The 25,350-nt window shown below is 42.8% G+C and overlaps 1 protein-coding gene across 1 annotated transcript in view; it reads left to right on the plus strand.

Moving 5' to 3' along the window:
- Positions 1-25,350, plus strand: part of DGKQ (diacylglycerol kinase theta) — a 64,574-nt gene that overhangs the window by 9,125 nt on the left and 30,099 nt on the right. The window contains exons 2-6 of the mRNA XM_053371259.1: positions 5,697-5,776; positions 13,393-13,492; positions 16,529-16,614; positions 16,887-17,012; positions 19,691-19,844. Coding sequence (XP_053227234.1) covers positions 5,697-5,776; positions 13,393-13,492; positions 16,529-16,614; positions 16,887-17,012; positions 19,691-19,844 — 546 coding nt within the window. The remainder of the gene's footprint in view (positions 1-5,696; positions 5,777-13,392; positions 13,493-16,528; positions 16,615-16,886; positions 17,013-19,690; positions 19,845-25,350) is intronic.

A 25,350-nucleotide genomic window follows, 5' to 3' on the forward strand; every position in this document is an offset into this window, starting at 1 on the left:
GCCAAATCCATCCAAATGGGAAGATGGACTACACTCAGTGCCCAGAGTCAAGCCTGCTTGTGCCATTAAATCTTGTAGCAGTTGTTACTTTCCACGCAGGCTGTCTTCCCCTCCCCGGAAGCATACACCCAATGTTGATTGAATGAACATTAGGTTAGAAATAGCTATTTTTACTTCTGGTTTTCTAAGAAACACAGCTATAAAAGGTCTTTACCACACAATCAACCCACAATTTAGAAGTCAACCGTGAGCTTGGTTTTGATGTCTATATGTCCCTATGGTAAATTAGACTGGCAGTTTCTGTGCATATTTCTGTCAAGCTTTACCTGGTGATTGCTTTATTGTGTATTTTTGAGATGTACTTTTCCATTTAGCAGCTAATTTTTACCTAATAGCGAATACAGTCATACCTCATGTTACATTTGCTTCAGGTTGTGCGTTTTCAGGTTGTGTCCTGCAGCGACCTGGAAGTAATGGAAAGGGTTACTTCCGGGTTTCGCTGCTCACGCATGCGCAGACACACAAAATGACGTCACACGCATGGGCAGAAACGGTGAATCGTGACCCACGCACACGCAGGTTGCGTTCTGCTCATGTTGTGAACGGACCTCCGGAACGGATCCCGTTCACAACCAGAGGTACCACTGTATGGGGGTGGTGGCCTAATCTTGGAAACAGTCGTTTAATCATTGCCACACTGTGCAGTGTTGTCTTCTTCTTCCCTACCCAGTCTTGGTTTTTTAAAACATATTTTTTATTAAAGATTTCTTGCTTTACAAAATTATGTTCAGTGTCTCCTTTTTCTACATATCAGTTTCATTTGTTGAGACATTAGTGTTACATTAGGAAGAAAAGGGTGAAAGAGGTGGAGGGGGCATGGTGAGTGTGGGTGGGGTCGGGTGGCAATGTTTCTATTTTACTTAATGTATGTGTGGGATTTTGTGTCAGTGTCGCTTGTGCGGGTTCTCTTTACTATTCGCTTGTGTTCCTTTGGTGGTGAGAGAGGTTGGGGTTGGCCTCGGGTGTGGTTGTTTGTTTGTGATTGGCTGTGGTGAACTTTGTTTTCATGTGTGAGTGGGGCGGGTGGGTGTTTTTGTATCAGGTTAGCCATATTGATTCGTATGCTCTTGGTGGATTCTTGTCGTTGTCTTGTTAGGCTGTGTATGTGATATAGGGGAGCCTTATTGGGGTGAAGGTGTCTTCTTCTATTTGTCCCCGTGTCAGTTTCAGTTTATTGGTTAGTTTTTCTAATAAAGCCGTTTACCAGACTATTTGATACCACTGATCCATGCTTACTCCTGACAGGTCTCTCCAGTGTCTTGCTATGATGTTTCTGTCTGCTGAGAGTAGGTGGATTATGAGCTCTTTATGATGTGAGTGGGCTTTATTATCTTGGAAGATGTTTAGTAGGGCCAGCTGTGGGGTGACTTCTAATACTTGCTTAGTTATTTTGCATATTTCCTGTATTATTGTTGTCCAGAATTGTTGGATTTTGGGGCATTCCTGCCACATGTGGAGGTATGTGCCTGTGGAGGTGCATCCTCTCCAACATTTTGGTGAGGTTCCTGGGCATATTAGTGCAAGTTTCCTTGGTGTTAGGTACCATCTGTAAGTGAGTTTCAGAGTGAGTTATTTCCTTTTCGCTGATACGGATTTAAAGGGAGGTTTAGACCACATTCTGGTCCACTGAGTGGGGTTAATCTCATAACCTATGTCGTTCTCCCATTGTTTTTTGAGCTTTGTGGGATTTTGGAGTAGTATTTTGTATACTGCGGATACCATCCCCTTGCCGTGTAGCGTGTAGGTTTTCGAAGGTTGTCCGGGGCCTAGTTGCTGCTGATTTTACTACTGAATCCTACCCAGTCTTGTGTTTCCAAGTAGTCCAGCCATTGTTCCTCTATCTTACCATTATGAGCACAGTGTCATGCTGTTGTCTCTGCCAGCCTTTAGCAGCTACTTGCCTGTTGGAGCCCATGAATGTCCCTCATAGGGATGTGTAGACTGCCAACTGCTTGGGGGCAGTTGCTACTTATCCCAGGAGAATTGCCGAGTGCCACATTCTAAGTTTCCCCTCCCTCCTTGTGTTTTTTTTTTTAATACTACAAGCACTGAAGATATTATCTCAACCCAGAATGCATGTGCAACCCAGAACCCAGAGTGCACACGCACGCACACACATGGTTAGGTTCATAATTAATCACAGACTGGTTTTGCCTATCTTGATAACCTTGATAACTAACTCAAGTTCGAATGATATGGTTTTCTGAGCCGCTTGTTCCTGTCTCAGAAGCAGTTTGGGTTTACCGGATACTCTTTTCTCACATGCACTTAATCTAAAAAACTGGAACAAAGTATTCAGTTCTAGAAGTTTGCCTGTAGAAGCAATTTCATCCTTGATTCAAAAGACAGAAGAGGTTGTGATAAGAAGTGGAGCAGAATACATCAATTACTTGTAACCAGACCGAGAGAATCAATATCTTGCAACTAATGGAAGGCATGACCTTTTATGATGTGGAACTTGGAAGTCTTGAAGGGGGGATAAAACACATTTCAACTGCCTATACATCCGGAAGCTGAATTTATTTCCAGGACTACTACTAAATTATTTCAAAACCTTTCATAACAAGAAAACCCACCAGCCATACATGATGATACATTGGGTTTGAGAAACTAACCAGTTGGGGCTGTTTGCTTGAGTCTGCAATAGCTCAACAGTTCTACAATTTGTACAGTTTTCTATCTTATATGTAAAAGGAGCAGTTGATTGACATGACGGAAAGGTAGGTATTAGTTTCCCTTTCCAGTGGCTGAATCTCAGTATGAAATTTTCTGTTGAGCAAGTTCATTAGCTGCCTGGGGTTTCTCTGGGAAAATAGGCATGGTAGAAATGGTGTTAAATTAGATTAAATTATGAACTCTTCCTTATAATATGCTTTTCGGGGGAAATCCCAGTTAGGTTATTATGGGTATTAGACCCCTACCATTATTTACTGTGAGCCCAGTATTTTACCAATGCATCTTTTGTGTTTTCTTCTCCAGGGCTTCCTAATAATTCAATGAGGAATTTAAGTTGCATTGTGAGGGTCCAACGTTCTGCAGTAGCTTTTGTCTTTGAGACTAGAGTTTTGGAATGTCACACCAACGTATCCCCCCCCTTAAACTGAACTAATTTTGAAATCTATTATAATTTTTGTTTACAGCTAGGGTAATAATAGTTTTATGCTGTTTAAAAAATGGTAGAGGGTTTTTAAAAAGTTTAAGGACTTTTTTCTATTTCTTTCCTTCTTTTGCTTATGAAAGAAAAGAATTGCTGAAATGTGTCATTTTTCTATATGTGAGATGTTTTGCCTCCTCTGTTGCAAGCCACTGCATAAAAGGCCCTGTTCATGGAAGTCATTGAAGATATGAACACCTTTAGCAGGAGCTTGGCTAATAATGATCACACTAAAGAGGAAGTTGTTTCAAAAAATATTTTGTATGGCATTGCAAAGCAAATATATCACCTTGATGTCATACCATATTTACCAACATGTTTCCTAGAAAGGATGTGTTTATTTCATAATTCAGACAAAAATACTCTTTTCCATTAAATATTTACAGAATCATTTTTTGAAAGCATGTTGTGAAATAGACAGATATTGGCCACAAAACTTTTATTGTGTAAGAAATCTAGTAAAATAATAATAATAATAATAATACTTTATTATTGTCAAGTAATAGCCCTTGTTATGAAGTTAAATTTAATATAAACTGGTATAGCACAGAAATGAGCAAAAACAAGTTTTAAACTCTCACTTTCCCAGTTTCTTGTATTACAGTCCAGGGAGCTCAAATTGTCATGAACTATATAGCACTTAATGGGACACGGGTGGCGTTGTGGGTAAAACCTCAGTGCCTAGGACTTGCCGATTTTATGGTCGGCGGTTCGAATCCCCGCAGCAGGGTGAGCTCCCATCTTTCGGTCCCAGCTCCTGCCCACCTAGCAGTTCGAAAGCACCCCTACGTGCAAGTAGATAAATAGGTACCGCTTTATAGCGGGAAGGTAAACGGCGTTTCCGTGTGCTGTGCTGGTGCCGGCTCGCCAGAGCAACTTCGTCACGCTGGCCACGTGACCCGGAAGTGTCTCCGGACAGCGCTGGCCCCCGGCCTCTTAAGCGAGATGGGCGCACAACCCTAGAGTCGGACACAACTGGCCCGTACGGGCAGGGGTACTTTTACCTTTATATGCACTTAATAGGATCCACTCTTTGCATATTAATTTAGGTTCTGATTGAGAACTCCAATCAGCACGACTTAAAACAGCTATGATAGATAAAGCAGCGACTTAGATGATTCAGCCTAAATGCTACAAACAATAAAAGCTTCTGCTTCTGCATCCAGTAGCTGATAGCTTCAAGGTCATCTGTGCTCAGCTGCAGCATCTGCTGAAGAGGACAATGGAAAGAAATAGAAGCAATTACCCTTCAAACAAAATGAGTAGCACATGATCAGAAGATGGCAAATCCCACAGAGCCCTTTTAAAATGGCAGCTGAATTTTTAGCATCTGAAAAGCAGCCATTTTTTCATTGAAAATTGGTGCTGCCTTTCAAAGTGTGTAAGGTTGAAAGCCTAAGCATACTCATGAGGAAGTCAAGTCTTAATGAGTTCAGTTGGACTTAAGTAAACATGTTTGGAATTCCAAGACAGCATAGAAAATGTGGAATTGCCTTGCCAGTGACGCCACATAGGAAGAAGTCAAAGCGAATAAGAAATGGGTTCAAACTACTGTATGTTGATCACAAGATTTACATGTGACAATAGATGTAACAGGATGTGGAATTCAAGCACTGATAGAGCATAATGACAAGGTGTGATTAAGGATGTCCTTTTTTCACAGCTGCCATGTGTTGGGTTGATGTTTTTATTGAGCTATCTGCTAAAACCCCAATATGTCTTTCCTAGCTAGTCACTGCTAGTTCAGACATCAGCTTGCATGCAACAACAGGATTTTTTGCCCTTATGTGCCTCTTTTTACACTTGCTTTCATTGACCTGCCTTTGCTATTTAGTTGTCTAGTCACCCAATCTGGAGAAACTGATTTGGAGCTCTTTGCAGTTTGCTTGGATTTTTACTTTTCTGAATAATTTATACAGCAGAATTCAGTGCTTCAGACTGCTTTAGATACTTTAGAAATCGTATCGTATATCGTTTTCTCTCTGTATGGTAGGCAATTATTGTCCCCATCTTTCAGATGGGAGAAGGTACGCTGTAGCTGTGAAAAATGCAAATTCCATGCTGTAGATGATTAAGAAATGAATTGAAAATAAAACTTCAGAAAGCATAGTACCCTTACAGAATCTGAAAAAGGAGAGCTTAGTTCTGGAAAAGAGGTAGAAGGGCATAACCAAAATAATCAGGGGCCTGGGACTATGAGGAAATTCTACAACATTTGGGTTTGTTTGTTTTTGGGCAAGTATGGAGGGACATGACGGGTTTATAAAAAAATTGTGGTGGTATGGAGAAAAGGGATAGGAAGAAGTTTCTCTCATAATACTAGAAGTTGGGGTCATCTAATGAAACTAACAGCAGTTTCAGGACAGAAAAAAAGCAAGGACTCCTTTACACAATACAACATTGAATCCGGGATTAATGGTGTAATTGGATTTTTAATGGGTTTTTTAATGACCAATTAACACACATACTTTCTTTTCTACAGTTTGCAATTTTATGTCTCATGAGAAGTGCCTGAAGCATGTGAAGATGCCATGCTCTTGTGTCGCTCCAAGTCTTGTAAGGGTAAGTTGCCCAAAATGTCTACTTCTCCTGCTTAACCCCTGAGTTTCTTTCTCCTTCCCTTTTGTCTGCCTTTATGCTGAAAACCATCTGATGTTATATGCTTTTTGGTGTGCCATGAAATGTTTCTGTAGGAGAAATACAAGTAAACAAAATAACAAAATTGTCCCTAAACAAAGGTGTAGGTTAACATTTCAGTATACTAATTCTGTTAACAACTAGAAGAGGTAATGAAATGCCTAGCAGTATTTATTGTGTCCCAAAGATCTGGAAAATTTGCAGCATTAAAATATCAATTAGCAGAACTGAAATAAGGCAATATAATACAGTGTGTGACAACACGTGGTCAATCTTGTGCAAGGATAATAAATGGAAACTCCTATCTTGCAAGAGTTTGGGACATTTTAAAATAGATCTTCAAAATTGTATTCACTATTTCAGTCTGGCCTGAACTTTTCCCTCTTACTTTCGAAAATAAGAATTATTGCTACAATTGTTTACTGGAACACAAACTGGAGATATCTGAAGCCCTTAGTTCTGTTCATAGAAATATAATCAAAGCAAATGCAGTTATGATAGTATCTACATGTAGGTGGCTAAATAGGGTGCAGATGGAATTGTACAACTTGTGAAGAACAGTTCTTTTTAGTTTAGAGGTTTTATAATATCTTCTATACCAGGGGCAGCCAATTCTCAAGAGTCTGCGATCTACTTTCAGAATTAAAAACTGGCAGTGATCTACCCCCCTTTTTTGGTGTTCAGCTCACAGTTGTTGAGCTTTTTTGGGAGTAGTTCTGTTCTTTGGGGGGGTTAAAGGCAAGGGACAAAGGGGTTAAATCACTCACAAGAAGATTGCTATGGATCAAAACAGCAACACAGAGAAAGCTCCATCTTCCCTTCCAGAGATCATACAACAATGGCGGGCGAGGCAGGAGTCAGTTTTAGTGACGCTAAGGAAAGGCAGCCAGAGATCGGCCCCAATCTACCAAAACCTCGTGGGGATCTACCAGTAGATCGTGATCAACCTGTTGGACACCTCTGTTCTAGACATATGAAGGTCTTCGTGATCTTTGGCCATGCAAAAGACCAGGTGTTCAGAGCCAAATGATGGAGAGTTGTCAGGGTGACATAATAGCTCCTACCACCCCTTTTGAAAATACCCTAGAATCAAGTGGACCCTGATTTCCTGATATTCATATATACCTTTCAAGGTGAATACATGTCTACATTCTGGAACAGAATGAAAAGGAGAAGGAACAGATATTTTCTTATTGGATATTACTTTGACAACAGCTCCTCCAGGCAGAGGGGTGGGAAAAGGAGAGGATGTGGAATTGCATGTTTCTGCACTCCATCTGTATGCAAATAGCTGCACTTTTAAGTTTAGATTTAGTATGTCATCCATAATATTGGTTTAAAGTCATGGCCAACAATGTTTTCATTTTTTATTATGTCAGTTTCATTATGATTCTTGTTGACTTTGAAAAAGTTGAGGTCAGGAGAATACCCTTGAATGTATGTTGCCTCTGTAGCATGATACTTACTTTTTAAGCTTAAAACTATAGCAAGCATAAGTGACATGGTTGCAGTGGAGTTTCCTTCATTTGCTACTGCCGAGAATGCTTTTTGATTTCTGTGCTTTGTCCTCAGAAGCCTTTTCCTTCAAGCTAACATAAGCAACCCCCTCTTGTGTGTGACTTTTAAGTCTTCAGCATTAAAAGGTGTCATGAAATGTTCAACTGCTTCTGTTAATTACAGGCTGCCTGATGGGCTTCGAAGATAATATTCTGCTGTCCAAAAGCAGCCATATGGGACAGCTGTATTGTGTGTTGGCTACATGAAGCAAATATTCACTTTGGCTCTTAGCTTAAAAACATAACAGTAGGCTTAATGCTAGTTTATTCTATGTATGGGAAGCTTCTATTTTTGTCCCCAACCCTTCTTGCTGATTATACAAAGTGGCTATTTGTGGAAAGTTCTAATATATGAAGGGTGTTAAAGATTTCTTCCTGCTGGATTCTTAGAGCATGCAAATGTTATAAACCAGGAATTGCATTTTGAATACTTAAGGGTAAAGGGAATCTGGCTAAGAGTCAGCTTCGTCTGAATTTTTCGTTTGATGCTAAGCAAAATGGGGATTATCCCGGACTTAATGAAAATGTCACTTTAAAGCAGGACATGGAATTCAAGGTCAAGTAAAGGCTCACAAACTAAGAAGCATGGCATGAGTCAGATAAGTTCATGTGTCGACAATGTTCAAAGAGGAATTATGGCATTTGCGTCCTATGACGAATCTTTGTTGCTTGGACTTGGTTACAAGCTGGATGGAGTCCAAAATATATCAAACATTTTTTGTGAGCAGCCTGTATTGTCTAGTACTGAACCTATTTTAGTTTAAACAAATGCATGTATAGCTCTCTTCAGGAAATTATTTTTGAGTTCTGGTTGAACTCTAAAGCCTCTCACTGCTTTATGTGTCGTTTCATTTGGTCCTGATAAGTGTCTTTTGCTACTATTGCTTTGACCTGCATGCAGTCTTGTTCAATACTTCTTCCTTGCATCTTTTCCAGTGGCTACTAAAGATCTTTTGTTGTCTTGTTAATTTGGCTTTTATCACCCCAAAGTATACAAGGATAAGATAAGATGTAGGATTTATTTGTTTGCTTGCTTTGCTTACAGCATTTATAGTTAAGCAAATCACCTTGTGCATGAGCTGTGCTTTAGGAGGGGGAAGCTAGTCAGGTTTTTTGCCCTGGGTGAAGCCTCCAGAGGAGCAATGGAAGCTCCCAGCCTGTGTGTGTATAGGTACGCAAATGTGCATGGGGGTGTGCCAAACTGGGTCTTTGACCCAGATGAAATAAAGCCTAGTTTCGCCCCTGGCACATGCAGCCCTTGATCTTCCTCTAGCAGAACACAGAACATAGGAAGCCACCTTATAAGAATTGTGCTATATTGTAGGTTGAATTTGATTCTTCTGCTTCCTGTAGGTGGCAACAGGGCATGTGTGTGTGTGTGTGTGTGTGTGTGTGTGTGTACACACACACACACATGGCTTGGTTTGTGCCCCAAACCAGAATCAAATTATATCAAGACCATATCTTGATAAGTATTTTTCATTACATGTTTATCTGTTCTAATTGCCTCCAGTTTGGCCCTTGCTGAGCAAATTGTTTACTGTGGAAACAGTCAAATGCAATCCTCTTTTCAAGCTAGATTTGCATAGCTACTGCTGCTGACTTCAATGAATTTACTTTCTTTTGTTGATATTGGAGAAAAGTCGCTGCCTTGAAAGTGCTTAATCTCTAAAATGAAGGATGTCAGGTTTCTGGAAATTATTTCTACTAACCAGGATGTAGTTAGCTAAAACCCCAGATTGCGGGTGCTGTGTAGAATGGTAATGATATCCTGTGGTTTATGGCTTTTGGGGGTTGCAAGCTGCTTAGTTGCTTCTGCTTCGCTCTCCCCTGGTGCAAGCAGGAACAGCAAACCAAACTTGTTTCATCCGAACTCAGGGCTGTGATCCCCCCCCCCCGACAAACCACAATCAAGAAGCCATTGTTGGTTCTTGGCTCGCTGCTTGTGGTTTTGTTTTAGGGAAATAAACCACGACCCTGGGTTTGGCCATAACAGTAAGCCTTGAAACCTTGGCTCGATTCTCCCACTTGCACCTGGGGATGAGGGCAGCATGCATTGGTATGCTGCGTAATATATTGGAACTAGTATGATGTCTCATATATGAACGAGGTCATTCTGTAGTTGCTGGAAAGGGTTCTGTGCATGCTCACAGGCATCTTTGTCAATATTTTGCATGTTCCAGGATTCTGAATAATTTTTATGCTGGTGAGTCCTGGCTCCAATTCAGCTGTGCATTGAACATAGCTTTTCAAAGGTAACAATTTACCATCTCCCTGGTGACTTTTGTTCCAGGCTGAGTGCCTTTTCAGCTGTCTTTGGTTTGGTATATTGTTTTCCTTTTGCAGTTGCGTGTGTCATTGTTCTAAGCCTATCAGTGTAATGAAGTCTTGCACAGCAAAGGGAAACCCCTACCAAAAACTCGAAACAGGAAGCGTAACTGCTGAAGATAGCTGAAAATAGAACAGGCATCCTTGTGCCACAAATAACTCTTAATGGTACTATTATCTAGAGCTAAACTACGTGTTTGTTTTTTATTTGTTCGTATATTCTCTCTCTCTCTCTCTCTCTCTCTCTCTCTCTCTCTCGAAAAAAAAATGCAGTTTCCCTTTTCTGCTGCAGTATTGCATGTTGATTAGATAATGTGTTCAGTATAATAACGGCACTTAGATGGCTTTAAAAGTATTTATAGAATCAGATTGATATGCTGTGTTTTGCTAATTGATTTTAATGGCTCATATCAAGATCATATTTTAGAAAGGGCTTTCAATAATAAATGAGAAGCAAAAATTATACAGCTTTGTCAGGGTGTCTTGTGACATCACCACATAGAATTAATGTAGCTAAATTGTCTATGGTGACTACTGTATTTAGAACAGGAATAACTGAGACTCTGTGTGGTGAGGACAGTATAATTAGCCTCTGTTTCCTTAGTATCCTCTGTGGGGACGGGGAAGGGGAAGATGGGATTGGAGAGAGTAATTAAAATTGCATCTTTCCACCCACTTTCAGAAGCAGAAAATATATGTGCATAGTGGTTCCTTGGTGCATATCCACTTTAAGCCCTAGACCAGGGGTGTCAAACTCAAATTCATCGGGGGGCCGCATCAGCAGTTTGGTCACCCTCAAAGGGCCGGTTGTATCTGTAGGACTATGTGTCCACTCTTTATTATCATAAATTATTTCACTGCATTCAATTATTACTGTTTTTTGTAATAATGTAGACGGTCCAGAAGGATGTTAGGGTCGATTGTATCAAAGGCCGCTGAGAAATCCAGCAGAACTAGGAAACAAAGTTGTTACAAATAATGAGCCCTAATGAGACGATTGCTGCAATCCTATGTGCATTTACTTGAAACTCCTGTCGAAGAAAATGAGGCTGGCTTCTGAGTAAACATACACGGCATGGGGCTGTAAATAAAGTGTGTGTGTGTGTGTGTGTGTGAGAGAGAGAGAGAGAGAGAGAGAGAGAGAGAGAGAGAGAGCTCTGACAGGAAAGCATCAACATGCCTTGTGCACTCTCATTTTCCTTGGCTAATTCCCCTCCCCCCCCCCCATCTCAGGGTGCCATTGCATAGCGCAAAAGGCGAAAGAGCGCGAGCGCGCTGCCTGCAACTGGATCTCCGGCTTTTTCCTTTCCTTCCCCGAGACGGGAGGGAGAGATCAAGGCGGAGCTGCTGGCAGGGCGGAGAGCGAGCCGCCCAGTTGTGTGACCGAGTGATGGAAGGGCTGCAAGGAGCCGCGTCCGATCTCCTCCCAGGAATGTGCCAGCGGGACTGACATGTGCCGGAAGGCGGGGAGAACCGCCCAGCGCCGCTGCGCGGGCGCGGAGTCCAACTTGTGGAGCTGAGATAGAGAGCCGGGCGCCAGATCGCCTTCCTCGCTTGGCTTGCCACGAAATTGCAAGAGGAGGAGGAGGAGGAAGGCGGCGGTGGGGGGCGGGGAGTGGAGGGGGTGCCAGGAAACACAGCCCCCTCCCATCACGGCCATCATCATCGCCGCCCCCACTTTACATTTATTTTAAGGGTGTTTGGAGTGCGAGCGAGCGCCTCTCTCTCTCTACCACTCACCCCCCCCCCCAACCAGCCACACCATTTTCCCAAAGAACAACTTGATCACGGGCATCGTCGGTCCTGGAAAGGCTGGCTGTGCAAAGATGGAGAGGGAGGCGAAATGAAGAGGAAGGGAAGCCCCGGGCTGGTGAAATCCAGCACGGAGAAGAGGACGCCTCCCGCAGGGCGAGTTTGCACGCCGGGATCCAGCATCCCCGGAGAAGATCCAAGGCTGGAATAAAAAAGTTTCTCCGAGGAGAAAGACTCCCCCTCCGCGGCGCGGAGAGACCTGACCTTCCGCTTGCTCTTTTTGAGCAGTGAGCGGGAGAGAGAAGCCAGCTGCCCGCCTCGCTTCAGTCCCCGACTACGAAGGCGCAAGTTGAGAGACGCGGGGACATTTGAAGCAGCAGCCACGTCCTTAAGAGCGACGGGGGGAGGCGAATAGGGAGCCGCACCATGTAAACTTTCTTGTGTCAAAAAACAAAAAAACAAAAACAAGCGAGAATAAAAGGTGAAGGCTGGCGGCCAGCGGTGGCTACACGGGCCACATGGCGAGGTCTGGCGGGCCGGATTTGGCCCGCGGGCCTTGTGTCTGACACCCGTGCCCTAGACTGACACGGAGGCAAAGGAAGTGACTATTCCCTTTGATTGTTAGAAACCAGTCAGTAGAAATTGCGTCATTTGATAACGTAAAGAAGGGAGAACATTCCTTTTGCAATCTTTGTGTAACAGAGAAACCTTTTATGCCTGGGTCACTGGGTAAGAAGTGGCTGGCACTACATCATCCTTTATTCATCATCACCATCATTTTATTTGTATGCCAACTTTCCAAAGTGAAAGCCTTGCTCCAGGTAGTTTACGTGAAAAGATTTACATTACAAACATTACAAAAGCAGAACACATCAAAAAGTACACAACCTTTCCACACAAGTCATAGGGTCATTAGATCTAAAAATAAAGATACAAAAAATTAATATCAATAACAGCAGCAACCCCCCCAACAGAACTTCTAAACTGTTATGTACTGAAGTTCTCACCCTGGGCCAGCAGGGGGATACTGTAGATAGTTATGCAAATGAAGGATCGAAAGTGACGTTCAGTGATTGGATAGTTTGTATGCAAATGAAGGATCAAAAGTGACGTTCAGTGATTGGATAGTTTTAGAAAGTTGCAACAGTTACGTTGTTCTGGAGCTCTATATAAGCAGGCTGACTGAGCTCTTCAGTTCAGTTCTATTCTGGCCTCTGAATAAACAAGAGCTGTTGAAGAATCGCTGTGTCGTCTGATATGTTCGCCCACAACTTAACATAAACAATACCCCAGCCCAAGACTCAGTTCAGCAGGCTCAGCTTTTGTAGCTGGAGTCAGTCAGGGCCCCTTCCCTCCCCGGCCAGGTGGAACAAGGCCTGCAAGACAGGGAGCAACTCCTCCAGAACTCGTAGTTAAGATTGATCCTTGTCATTGGAACACTGGCTTTCTTTCTAGCTTTGCAGCATTTTCTCCTGTGATTTGTTTTTGTTTTTTCCTTATGTAACTTTGCGCCTATATATATTTAACTTTCTGGGATGCAGATCGCTATACCATGGTGGTGTGAGTACCTAATTGATTGTCCCGTGTCCCTCCTAGGGATGTGGTTGGCAGTGTTCTAATGGGATCTCCTTACTGAAGTGTGATTAAGGAATTGTATAAATACAATTAATCTTTAAAACTGCTTGATTGGGCTGCTGCTGACTCAATATTCTCACGGGAGATGTTAAAAAAGAAAAGGGATTCTCATAGAGGGCCTTGGTTTCTGATTGGGCATAAACCGAATACACATAAATTAACAGTCACCCAAGTTGCTCAGTGTTTTTAGTTGCCTATATACAGTTATGCTGCACCTGTAGATCTTAAGGGCACAGTATACAGTTAAAGCACACTTTGTTTTCTGTGCAGGTTCCAGTTGCACATTGTTTAGGACCTCCAGGACATTACAAGAGAAAGTTCTGTGCCGTGTGCAGAAAGCTTTTGGAGTCTCCAGCATTTCGCTGTGAAGGTAAGGCTGAACTCTAATGGATCATGGTATTGTCAGCTTATTCTAATTGGTATCTTAACTTATCTGCCACCCTGGCAGAAGCACAATATTTCTAAGACACTTCTTAGAATGATAAATGAGGACTTACTAGGAAGTGTGGGGGATTGTAGAGAGTACGGGGAGGAAGCCTGTTGATAAGCCAAATTTCTCTCTTCCCCCCTTTTCCCAGCAGAGTTACTACCCTTGAAAAATGTGCTCTCATAGCATTTACCAGTTGTTGATGTTGTATGAGAAATGGCGATTTCGTAGGTTAATCTCAATGTACAAATCTAATGTGATTTCATACAAAACAGCCTTATATTGAGAGAGTTGTTCCATCTAACCCAATATCTGTCTGTTTCAATTGACGGTGGGCCTCCAAGGTCTTGGGCAGAGTTCCAGCAAGTGCAAAAATTAGAGACAGCCCAGCTCCCCGTGTCCAGGAGATCATCTGGGGTTCCTATTTAATAAGATTTTTATGATCCTTTAACAGGTAATTCTAGGGACTGGAGCTGGGATCTTTTGCATGCAAAGCACTGAGGGCCAATGTAAACATGACATTATTCATGAAATTAGAAATTGAGTGGCTGTTGGTTGTTTGTAACATGCAAATAGCAAGCATGCCTACCTCTGCTCCAGGTCAAGACCCTGGTGATCTTCAGAGTAGTGTCTTAATGCTTTGGCCCCATTGTGCTTCTGGCCCACATTGGGCCTCTGCACTTGTTACTTTAAAGCCACCCACTTGGATGGATTTAAATAAAATTAGGCAAATTCATGGAGGATAAGGCTATTAATGTCTGGTAGCCACAGTTGCTGTGCTTCGCCTCCACAGTCACAGGCGCTGTGCTTCGGAATACCAATTGCTGGTGCCTGCAGGAGGGGTGACTCCTTTTTTTTGCTCAGGTCCAGCTTGTGATTGCATCTGGTTGGTCCTTGTGAGAACAGGATGTTTGACTAGCTGTGGCATTGGCCTGATCCAGTAGCCTCTTCTTAGGTTCTTATGGTTCTGCTAATCGTGTAGAAGATGTTGCATCTTTATAATAATAATAATAATAATAATAATAATAATAATAATAATAATAATTTATTATTTATACCCCGCCCATCTGGCTGAGTTTCCCCAGCCACTCTGGGCGGCTCCCAATCAGTGTTAAAAACAGTACAGCGTTACATATTAAAAACTTCCCTAAACAGGGCTGCCTTAAGATGTCTTCTGAATGTCAGGTAATTATTTATCTCTTTGACATCTGATGGGAGGGCGTTCCACAGGGCGGGCGCCACTACCGAGAAGGCCCTCTGTCTGGTTCCCTGTAGCCTCACTTCTCGCAATGAGGGAACCGCCAGAAGGCCCTCGGCGCTGGATCTCAGTGTCCGGGCTGAACGATGGGGGTGGAGACGCTCCTTCAGGTATACTGGACCGAGGCCGTTTAGGGCTTTAAAGGTCAGCACCAACACTTTGAATCGTGCTCGGAAACGTACTGGGAGCCAATGCAGATCTCTCAGAACCGGTGTTATGTGGTCCCGGCGGCCACTCCCAGTCACCAGTCTAGCTGCCGCATTCTGGATTAATTGCAGTTTCCGGGTCACCTTCAAAGGTAGCCCCACGTAGAGCGCGTTGCAGTAGTCCAAGTGTGAGATAACTAGAGCATGCACCACTCTGGCGAGACAGTTTGCGGGCAGGTAGGGTCTTAGCCTGCGTACCAGGTGGAGCTGGTAGACAGCTGCCCTGGACACAGAGTTAACCTGCGCCTCCATGGACAGCTGTGAGTCCAAAATGACTCCCAGGCTGCGCACCTGGTCCTTCAGGGGCACAGTTACCCCATTCAAGACCAGGGAATCCCCCACACCAACCCGCTCCCTGTCCCCCAAAAACAGTACTTCTGTCTTGTCAGGATTTAACCTCAATCTGTTAGCCGCCATCCATCCTCCAACCGCCTCCAGGCACTCACACAGGACCTTCACCGCCTTCACTGGTTCTGATTTAAAGGAGAGGTAGAGCTGGGTGTCATCTGCATACTGATGAACACCCAGTCCAAACCCCCTGATGATCTCTCCCAGCGGCTTCATATAGATATTAAAAAGCATGGGGGAGAGGACAGAACCCTGAGGCACCCCACAAGTGAGAGCCCAGGGGTCTGAACACTCACCCCCCACCACCACTTTCTGGACACGGCCCAGGAGGAAGGAGCGGAACCACTGTATGACAGTGCCCCCAGCTCCCAGCCCCTCTAGACGGTCCAGAAGGATGTTATGGTCGATTGTGTCAAAGGCCGCTGAGAGATCCAGTAGAACTAGGAAACAGCTCTCACCTTTGTCACTAGTCCGCCGGAGATCATCAACCAGCGCGACCAAGGCAGTTTCAGTCCCATGGTGAGGCCTGAATCCCGATTGGAAGGGATCCAAATGGTCCGTTTCCTCCAGGCTTGCTTGGAGTTGTTCAGCAACCACCCGCTCAATCACCTTGCCCAAGAATGGCAGATTTGAGACTGGGCGATAGTTGGCCAAATTGGCCAGGTCTAAAGATGTTTTTTTAAGAAGCGGTTTAATGACCGCCTCTTTCAGCGGGTCTGGGAAGGCTCCCTCACAGAGGGAAGCATTCACCACCCCGCAGAGCCCATCGCCCAGCCCTTCCCGGCTTGCTTTTATCAGCCAGGATGGGCAAGGATCAAGGAGACAGGTGGTCGGTTTCACTTGTCCAAGCAGCCTGTCCACATCCTCGGAGGTAACAGATTGGAATTGATCCCATGTAACAGGACCAGACAGAACTCTAGCACTCTCCCGCCCTGGCCCTGCTCCCACGGTGGAGTCTACCTCCTTCTGAATCTGAGCGATTTTATCTGCAAAAAACTTTGCAAAAGCATTGCAGGAGATCTTGGGGTCCCTACCAGGCCCCGGTGGTACAGGTGGTTCCGATGGAATATATTTTGAAAGTAAAGTAGGAGATTAAAAATATAGAGAAAAGCAAGAGAAAAGCAAACAAGAGGCAATTTCCTCCCCTTTCCCTCTGTTTACTCCTAGTTTGTGAGCTGCACGTGCATACGGATTGTGCCCCGTTTGCTTGTAGTGACTGTCGCCAGTGCCATCAAGATGGCAGTCAGGATCATGTAAGTACAAAAGTTTTTGTTTAAACAACAGAGGAAAGAAATCTGCTAGGAAAGCTTTGCTTCCAAGGGCCTAATGCAAAGTTGAACATTTTGTTACTTGCTTCGAAGACTCTGTCGTTAAATGTTTGTTTTGGTTGATTTTTCTGGACTTACTGAGAGGTTAGATATTCAGATTTCGAGTGCAGCTAATTCAACTGCTTTACCAAGATTTTAAAGCAATTTTAAAGGTTGCAATACATTTTTTAAATAATTGATTTATTTAATTTCTTTAGGATACATACCATCATCACTGGAGGGAGGGAAATCTTTCTTCAGGTGCACGTTGTAAGGTCTGCAGGAAAACGTGTGGCTCTTCCGAGGTGCTCTCGGGTATGAGATGTGAATGGTGTGGTATTCTGGTACGTAAACAAGATTTATTTGGTTTTTTTTCCAAATTTGATACCCTGGTATGTGAACCTGCCAGAATCCTCAAGGCAACTTAAAAGAAAGAAGCAGTGAAAGGTAGTTTAGCTGGAAGCCCATCACAGTATATTATATATGATAAAACAGAATGTTAATGTATTCTCTGTTTTAATTAAAGATGGTTGTTTTTAAACAATTTCATATGTGAAGTTTCCCTGTGCTCCAGAATGGATGAAAGGTGTGGTATAAAACATCAGATAAGCAAATAAACAGAATAACAAAATAACTGAAATGTCCATAATACAGTGCATGTAGTCTGGAAAAATATCATAACTGTCATTACAATCCATAAGTGGTCACTATATAAACATTTTTTAGAAAACCCATCCAGCTGGGTTTCTACTATCTTAAGAACTATCTAACAGGACAGTAAGTGTACTCTGGACATTGCAAGTAAAATAACTCAGAAAATGTAAACTGCCTTTCTTTACTCTTCAAATACATTTTGTTTGTTTGCTTCTGAATGGCAGCATTAAACTAAGAATGTACACTACTGTGGAAATTCCCTTTTAGGTGTAACAGTATGTGGAATTATTTTCGGAGCAACATACTCGGCTTTAGACTACCCTTCCTTTGTGTTTGTGATTTGGTTTATATTTTAAACATCATATGAACATAGTTGTTTTCTACTGAAGCATATCATGGCCCTCTAGCCCAGCACGTCCTCTGACTTGGCTGTACATGCCCCAGTGCTTCAGACAAAAGGTCTTTCTCAGTCTTGTTGCCTGACATCTTTTTAACTGGAAATGCCAGGGAGTGCACTCTGGACCTTCTGCATGCAAAGGATGTGTACTGCTACTCAGTTGAAGAAGAAGGGTTTGGATTTGATATCCCGCTTTATTACTACCCTGAGGAGTCTCAAGGGATGCGGGTGGCGCTGTGGGTTAAACCACAGAGCCTAGGACTTGCTGATCAGAAGGTTGGCGGTTCGAATCCCCGCGGCGGGGTGAGCTCCTGTTGCTCGGTCCCTGCTCCTGCCAGCCTAGCAGTTCGAAAGCATGTCAAAGTGCAAGTAGATAAATAGGTACAGCTCCGGTGGGAAGGTAAACGGAGTTTCTGTGCGCTGCTCTGGTTTGCCAGAAGCGGCTTAGTCATGCTGGCCACATGACCCGGAAGCTGTCTGTGGACTAACACCAGCTCCCTCGGCCAATAAAGCGAGATGAGCACCGCAACCCCAGAGTCGGCCACGACTGGACCTAATGGTCAGGTGTCCCTTTACCTTTAAGGAGTCTCAAAGCGGCCAACAATCTCCTTTCCCTTCCTCCCCCACAACAAACACTCTGTGAGGTGAGTGAGGCTGAGAGTCTTCAGAGAAGTGTGACTAGCCCAAGGTCACTCTGCAGCTGCATGTGGAGGAGCGGGGAATTGAACCCGGTTCACCAGATTACGAGTCCACCACTCTTAACCACTACACCACACTGGCTCATTTGTCTCTCTTCCCTATTGAAACCACGTTTCCATCTAAAATACTTGTACTGAGCTAGGCTTAAGGCCAGGCAGTATGTCTCTCTTTGAAGTCTGGGTCTGCCTCAATCTTATGTAACACAGGGAGTGGGTCTTACTGTGGGTGTTCTCTAAATCTGCAGTTTTCCTCTGCAGCAGACTTTCCTCACGTCCCAGCATTTGCTCTCAGCTGGGATCACTTCCAGTGATGGGGCACTGGGAGACAACTTGAGGGCAGGGAGTGCAGTGAGGCTTCAGCATCCCCCCATCCTGCTCAAAAAAATTGACCTTGGTGATCCCAAACTTGCATTAGGCTTGTGAGTATTTGTTTTGCTTATTCTTGCAAAGCCAGAAATCACCAGGGTGAAAAGGTATTAGGCACTGAATCTGAATACATCTAAACTTGTATTTTACTGTGCTTTGGCAATCAGTAATAGTGCTTCCAGTGTGCCAGTGTGTTATATTTGCTACTCATTAAACTCCACAGGTTACAGAACTATCTGTTTAACCAGGTTTTTATATATATAAAGAATATGGTTAATGAATCTCTATAGGGAGGAGAGAGGCTGTGATCATTGTACTTTGTGTTCAGTTGTACTTTGTATTTCATTTAATTTCATTTGTAAACTAGCCAGGAGGGAAAACTAAATGAAGATAGTTTTTTAAAACAAACAAAAAACTAGAAGAACTGAGGCAATAAGCTTTTACTTATCTGTAAAATGGACTGTTCCCCAATATGAAATGGCTCCCTGATTAATTTTACAGGAAATTGCTGATCCATGCTCACATTTTCTGTGTGACCAAGCCTCTTCCATTCATTGAACTTCTGAACACATAGAATATGAATATTTGAGCTCACATGGGATTAACTTTGCTTACTGATATTTAATTTCTGTCTTCTGTGACTAAGGGGATATAAAATAACACAGAATTTTAAAGTGTTCATAATTATTTACCATATGATAGGGGATTTGAAACTAACTTTGTCAAAGGTTGCAACTTTTTTGGGGGTGCCCTTTATCTCTGCCCCCCCCCCACACAGCCAGCCACAAACTATGGGTATAGATTAATTTAAATTGAGTGGGAAACAGCTGTCTAGGCTCAAAATTTACAAATCTGAAATAGAAATTAGACATGACTTTACAAGAACCTGATGCTGTGTTTTCCATAGGCTCATGCTGCTTGCTCTGTGATTGTACCTCCAGAATGTACATTTGGAAGACTAAGAAACATGATTCTTCCTCCAAACTGTGTGCACTTATGTTCTCGCAACTTCAGTAAAATGCACTGTTTTCGGATATTGGAAAGCTTACAGACAGAAGCAGGTAAAGTTCTGACTGTGTAATATTAATCCATTGGTTTATTTAACAATTTAGTGATTACTTTTTGCTTTTATTAAAAGCCAAAATGCACAATTGTCAAAATGGTATCCTTGTTAAAAGGAGGAACTTCTGAGAACAGGGGTAGGAAACAAGCCCCTAAGCCTCATTCAGTCCACCCATGTGCTTTCCTATCCTGTATAGTTCTGGGAATCTGCCTGCAGGTGGTTGTTCTGGGCCGGAAAGCGTTTCTGAGAGCTAAAGTCTTTCTGAGTCAGATTTGGGTTGAATACCATGTGCTGTCCAGTTGCTTACGTAGGCTGCAACCCTATGAACACCTACCTGGGAATATGTTTAATTGAACCCAACAGGAACGTGCCTGGTTTAAAATATCAATACTTTTTCACATTTTGAAAATGTATTTGCTGTAGAAAATAAGTAGGGGATCAAAAGCTTTAAGCAAGGTGCGTATTTTACAACCAGTTTGGGAACTGTCAGCCTGTGGGCCCGTATTGACCTGCCAGGGAGTCCAAGTTGGCTCATGACATCATTTCCCCCAAGTCATGCCCTACCTACCCATCAGCTGGCATCACTCATAATGTCATCTGATGAGTGGGAGGACTAGGCCAAATCCTGCTGTACCTGTGCTCTCCTGTTCCCTGCAGGGAACAAAGGTGCACAGCCAAAGCAGCAAATTTTAACCCCCTCCCCACTCATTAACTCAACCTCCATTTTAGAAACAAATTTCTGTACACCAGGAGGCAGCAAACTTTTTCAGCCGTGGGCCAGTCCACCGCCCTTCAGACCATGTGGGGGGGGGGGGGATGAACGAATTCCTATGCCCCATAAATAACCCAGAGATGCATTTTAAATAAAAGCACACATTCTACTCATGTAAAAACACCAGGCAGGCCCCACAAACAACCCGAGATGCATTTTAAATAAAAGGACACATTCTACTCATGTAAAAATACTCTGATTCCCGGACCATCCATGGGCCAGATTTAGAAGGCAATTGGGCCGGATCCGGCCTCCGGGCCTTAGTTTGCATACCCATGCTGTACATAGTGCGTTAAAGTCCTGATTTTGGGACTTCAAAGCACGTTGCAGCTTGGCTGCACCCATCTGTCAAATTTTGGCCCACAAGGCCATTCTTGATGAAGACTTAATGGCCCGTGGAGTCAAAAAGATTCCTCAGTTTTCTTGTACAAAGTAAATGACTTTTGATTCATGGCTGAACTTGTGGGGATTGGTTCCTTTTGCAGTGTGTGGGGAAGGTTTGCTTGCTTTTCATATGCAACAAATCTATAACAATGGAACACAAGGAAGGGGCATATTTTAGTGCATACATTTTCTTCATCTTTTTGTCTTTGTGCTTACCCAGGTACAGGTAAATGTTCTGATACTGTACTAGAAAAAACACACTTAAGAATGATGGCAAACCTTCATGTAAAACAGCAAACTAATTTTATGTAGAGCCGAGGCAGTAAATAGCATGTATAAATGTGTTTCCTTTGCCTTGGCTGTACTGAAAATACTTTGTTCTGTTTCTACCATAATATTTTACTGCCACCTAGAGTACATCCTACATATATTTTTTCCCTCAGGTTCTCAAGAATATATTCATATTTCCCTATTTCCCCACAAGGCTAGGACTGTAACTATAATTGGCAGTGCAGATAGGTCTATCTGTGGCTTAATAAGCCATAATAGCTAAATGGAACCTCCATCTTCAGTGTTGAGCAGGATTTGGCCTTCGTCTTCATATTCTGTGTAAAAACTTCCAGAGCGATATGCCTGGCTGCTATTTGAAACTACTGGATGAACCTTGGACAGTCCAACAACTTGATTCTTATGTTCCTAAATTCTTCTGTTGCCTTGCATATCCTGCATGCAAGGTCCTTTACAATCCATTATAAATGTGCTGCTTTAGTAAAGCACATTTTAAATCTTGCAACACTTCACGTGTCCTGGAGATAGGTAGGCTTCAGAGCCTTTGGAGAAGGTAATTCGTTAGGTTGTCATTAAACGTGAATGTCAGTGGTCATGAATAAACTAGCTTAGATGGTTGCAAAGATTTATTTTAAGCACACATGAAAGATGGGCAAGTGCATTTTAGCGTAACTAATGGTTTCAACCCCGAATCTTAGCTTAGGGTCTGTGAAGTGCTACCTCCCTCCTAAATATGATTTAGGCTACAATTCTGAATACAGCTACTAGGCAGTAAGTCCCATTGACCTCGGTGAAACTTCTGAGGAAACCTTTTTAGGATTACACTGTTAATGTTACTGTTTGGTTTTTAAGATCCTTGGTTCACATTAGCTGCGCTTAAGGTCAGTGCTGACATTTCCCTTGAGAACAGTGATGGGAGGAAGGAGCTTGCATTCTCGTCACTGGCTTCCAAGTGCTAATCTCTTGTATGTTTGTCTTTTCCAAAAAAATTCTCTAAGGCACAAATTGACCAAACAATCAATTGGGTGGCTTGTGTCAAAGCTGACCATGTGTCCCCTTTGCTAAAAATGTTAGCTTGGAATTTTTAGTTTGCAAATGCACGGTGTTTCTTTTCAAACCTGTTTGCTTATGTATGAAGCTACCTTTCAAATCTTTGGATAAATATTTATTGTTTTCTGGATAATTTTAAAGCTAACAAAAGCAACTTGGTCAGACCTTTCCCATCAAACAAAAATAGCTTATTGTTTGTGCTTATTCATTAGGTTGCATTATGTAGCTTGAAAAGTGAATAAACCTGTTTCATTTAGATATGTAAACAAGGTGGGGAAGTTTTAGGACCTTTGCACATATTAAGTATGAATAAATACACTTAATGCATATTTAACACTGTACACTCATCTAGAAAATGACTCCCTCTATAAAAATCAAAAAGACCCAATTGTCTGTCCTTCAAAAATATGAGGAGTAGAAATTGCTTGAAGTACTGTATTGAATTTGCTGGAATGGTTGAGTTCTGCTTTGCTGGTGGTTACAGGAATACACCTAAAGCTGTTATGTACAGGCAATCCTCGTTTTGCTTGAGGGTTATGTTCTGTCCTGCTCCACCCAGTTGTGCCTTTTGGGTGACATTTTTGGGTCATTTCTGGAGTTGGCGTCATGCATATGTGCACGATTGCCCATCAGTTGGACGCACGCAAATCGGTTGTTGCCTGTAGCGATCGTTCTCCACCAGAAATGCTAATGGTATTTTCTGGAAATTTTTGAAAAGTAGCTTCTGGATCAAGTCAGTGCGTGTAAAATCTCCCTCTGTGAGTGGACATTGCATCATGTTTCTATAAGCGCGTAGGCTGGTGTAGCTGTGATGCTACAGATTACCCTTTGCTTTCTTTCGGCATATTCTTTTAAACTTGTTTGTGTGTCTGTCTCTTTGGTCATGTTTTATCATGCCCTCAGATTTTCCATGCTCAGACATGGCTTGACAGAACAAGCAACATAAGCAACTGCTTTGGACTTCAATAGTATTTTGAGAGGCACTAGGGAAACATCTTGTGGCTGGAAAACTGTGTATAATACCAAGGGTGCAAGCCTAGGCTGCCATAGATTTTGAGACACACCCCTCAGGATATATAGGGCAGTTGTCTGTGGTCATAAATTGTATTGGGATTGCTATGGCAGTGTGTCTCTTAGGAAATTAGTAGATGTTGAAGTAAGATAGCTGTGTTGTAAAGAGATTATGTTGGGAAAGGAGTAATCTGCCATTCTTCTCAGATCAACCTAGCATGCTGCATAGCTTACAGTCACTACTTTTGCTTTTGGTGTACATAAGAGCTGTTGCACACATTGCACAGCAGCAAGATCAGGTTGGCTGTCAAGTGTATACTTACAGGGAGCCAGAACCCTCCCTGACTTTGATAAGTGTGCCAGTACAATGCACATGTCTTCAAAGACCTGTTTTCAGATCCTCTTTTTCGAATATGCCTTAAACTAATGTGTGAAGAGGCCCTTAGGAAAGAGCATAGGAGTCAACTCCTAGGAGCTGAGGTCCCTTCGCCCCCCCCATAAAATATTTAAGGGGGCCAGGGCACCCAAAGTTGATGGGCATTGCCATTCAAATGGTGTGTGTGTGCCGTGTCATGTGATCAGTTACGTTGGGGTGGGGCTTACCTGCCCACCCTCAGTATTTTATTCAAGCTGGCACCTCTGGGAAAGTGCAGTAATGGAAAATCTTTTGATGGACAGGCCAGGAAATAGTGGAAGAATCAGCTTTGCATTTCTTAGTTAAGTGATAAACATCCTTTTTAAACAAGAGAAATATCTCTAAGCTGCAAGCAGAATCTGTATGTATTAATTATGCCATGGCTGATCTGTCAAGACTTATGACCAAGTATGGCCTGCATCACTTGATTTACAGAAATTAGGCAAGACGTCTTCTCCATCCATTCAGGATGGCAATTTGACTTGTTTTTAGACTCCCACAAATACCATTTCCCCTTAGCTAAAAACTTCCTTATCATAATTTGAGAAAGAAATACCGAAGAAGTCCTCTCATCGATAAAGCACTTGTTCCTTGCGTCTTGGTCAAGTTATTTTTATTACCTTTATTTTTTGCCTTAAGGAACAATTTACAAACCTAGAATTGTGGCTCTTCTAAGATTTCGTGCTAGATAATGCTTCAAATGTTACTATCCTCAGCTATGAAAGATGACTTTATTCCCTTGTCATTCTATGTCACTCTTTCTCTTTGACCTTCAGTTTGGAGAGTCATATTTTGAAGTAATGCTCTAGTTGTCTTTAGGTTATTGGCTATGAATGGGGAATTACATTTTGCTCTTATTTAACTTTCTTCTTGTTGAATAACCCATATGCAGCAGTTCAACAAACCTGGAAGTATCAATAATAAAAATGCAGAAGAAGAGTTTGGATTTGATATCCCACTTTATCACTACCCGAAGGAGTCTCAAAGTGGCTAACAATCTCCTTTCCCTTCCTCCCCCACTTTGTGGCGGGGGAACAGGGAAATTGAGTCGTTTTATTCTAATGCCAGTCCAGAGAATGAAACAGAGGATGCTTCTATCCATGATAGCAAAACCAGAATCCAAGCCGAAGAAAGTAGTAAAAAATATTTGCCTTTGGTTTGGGTATCTTGGTATATGGATTACCATTGGTATTGGGACGCGGGTGGCACTGTGGTCTAAACCACAGAGCCTAGGGCTTGCCAATCAGAAGGTCGGCAGTTCGAATCCCCACAACAGCATGAGCTCCCGTTGTCCTGTCCCAGTTCCTGCCCACCTAGTAGTTTGAAAGCACGTCAAACGCAAGTAGATAAATAGGTACTGCTCTGGAGGGAAGGTAAACAGTGTTTCCTTGCGCTGCTCTGGTTCACCAGAAGCGGCTTAGTCATGCTGGCCACATGTCTGCGGACAAACGCCGGCTCCCTCGGCTTATAGAGTGAGATGAGTGCCGCAACCCCAGAGTTGTCCGCGACTGGACTTAATGGTCAGGGGTACATTTACCTTTACCATTGGTACTATGGGATGGTTTATTCTCTACTTTTGTCTGT

Source organism: Podarcis raffonei, chromosome 17 (genome assembly GCF_027172205.1).
Source record: "Podarcis raffonei isolate rPodRaf1 chromosome 17, rPodRaf1.pri, whole genome shotgun sequence".
NCBI classification, from domain to species: Eukaryota; Metazoa; Chordata; class Lepidosauria; order Squamata; family Lacertidae; genus Podarcis; species Podarcis raffonei.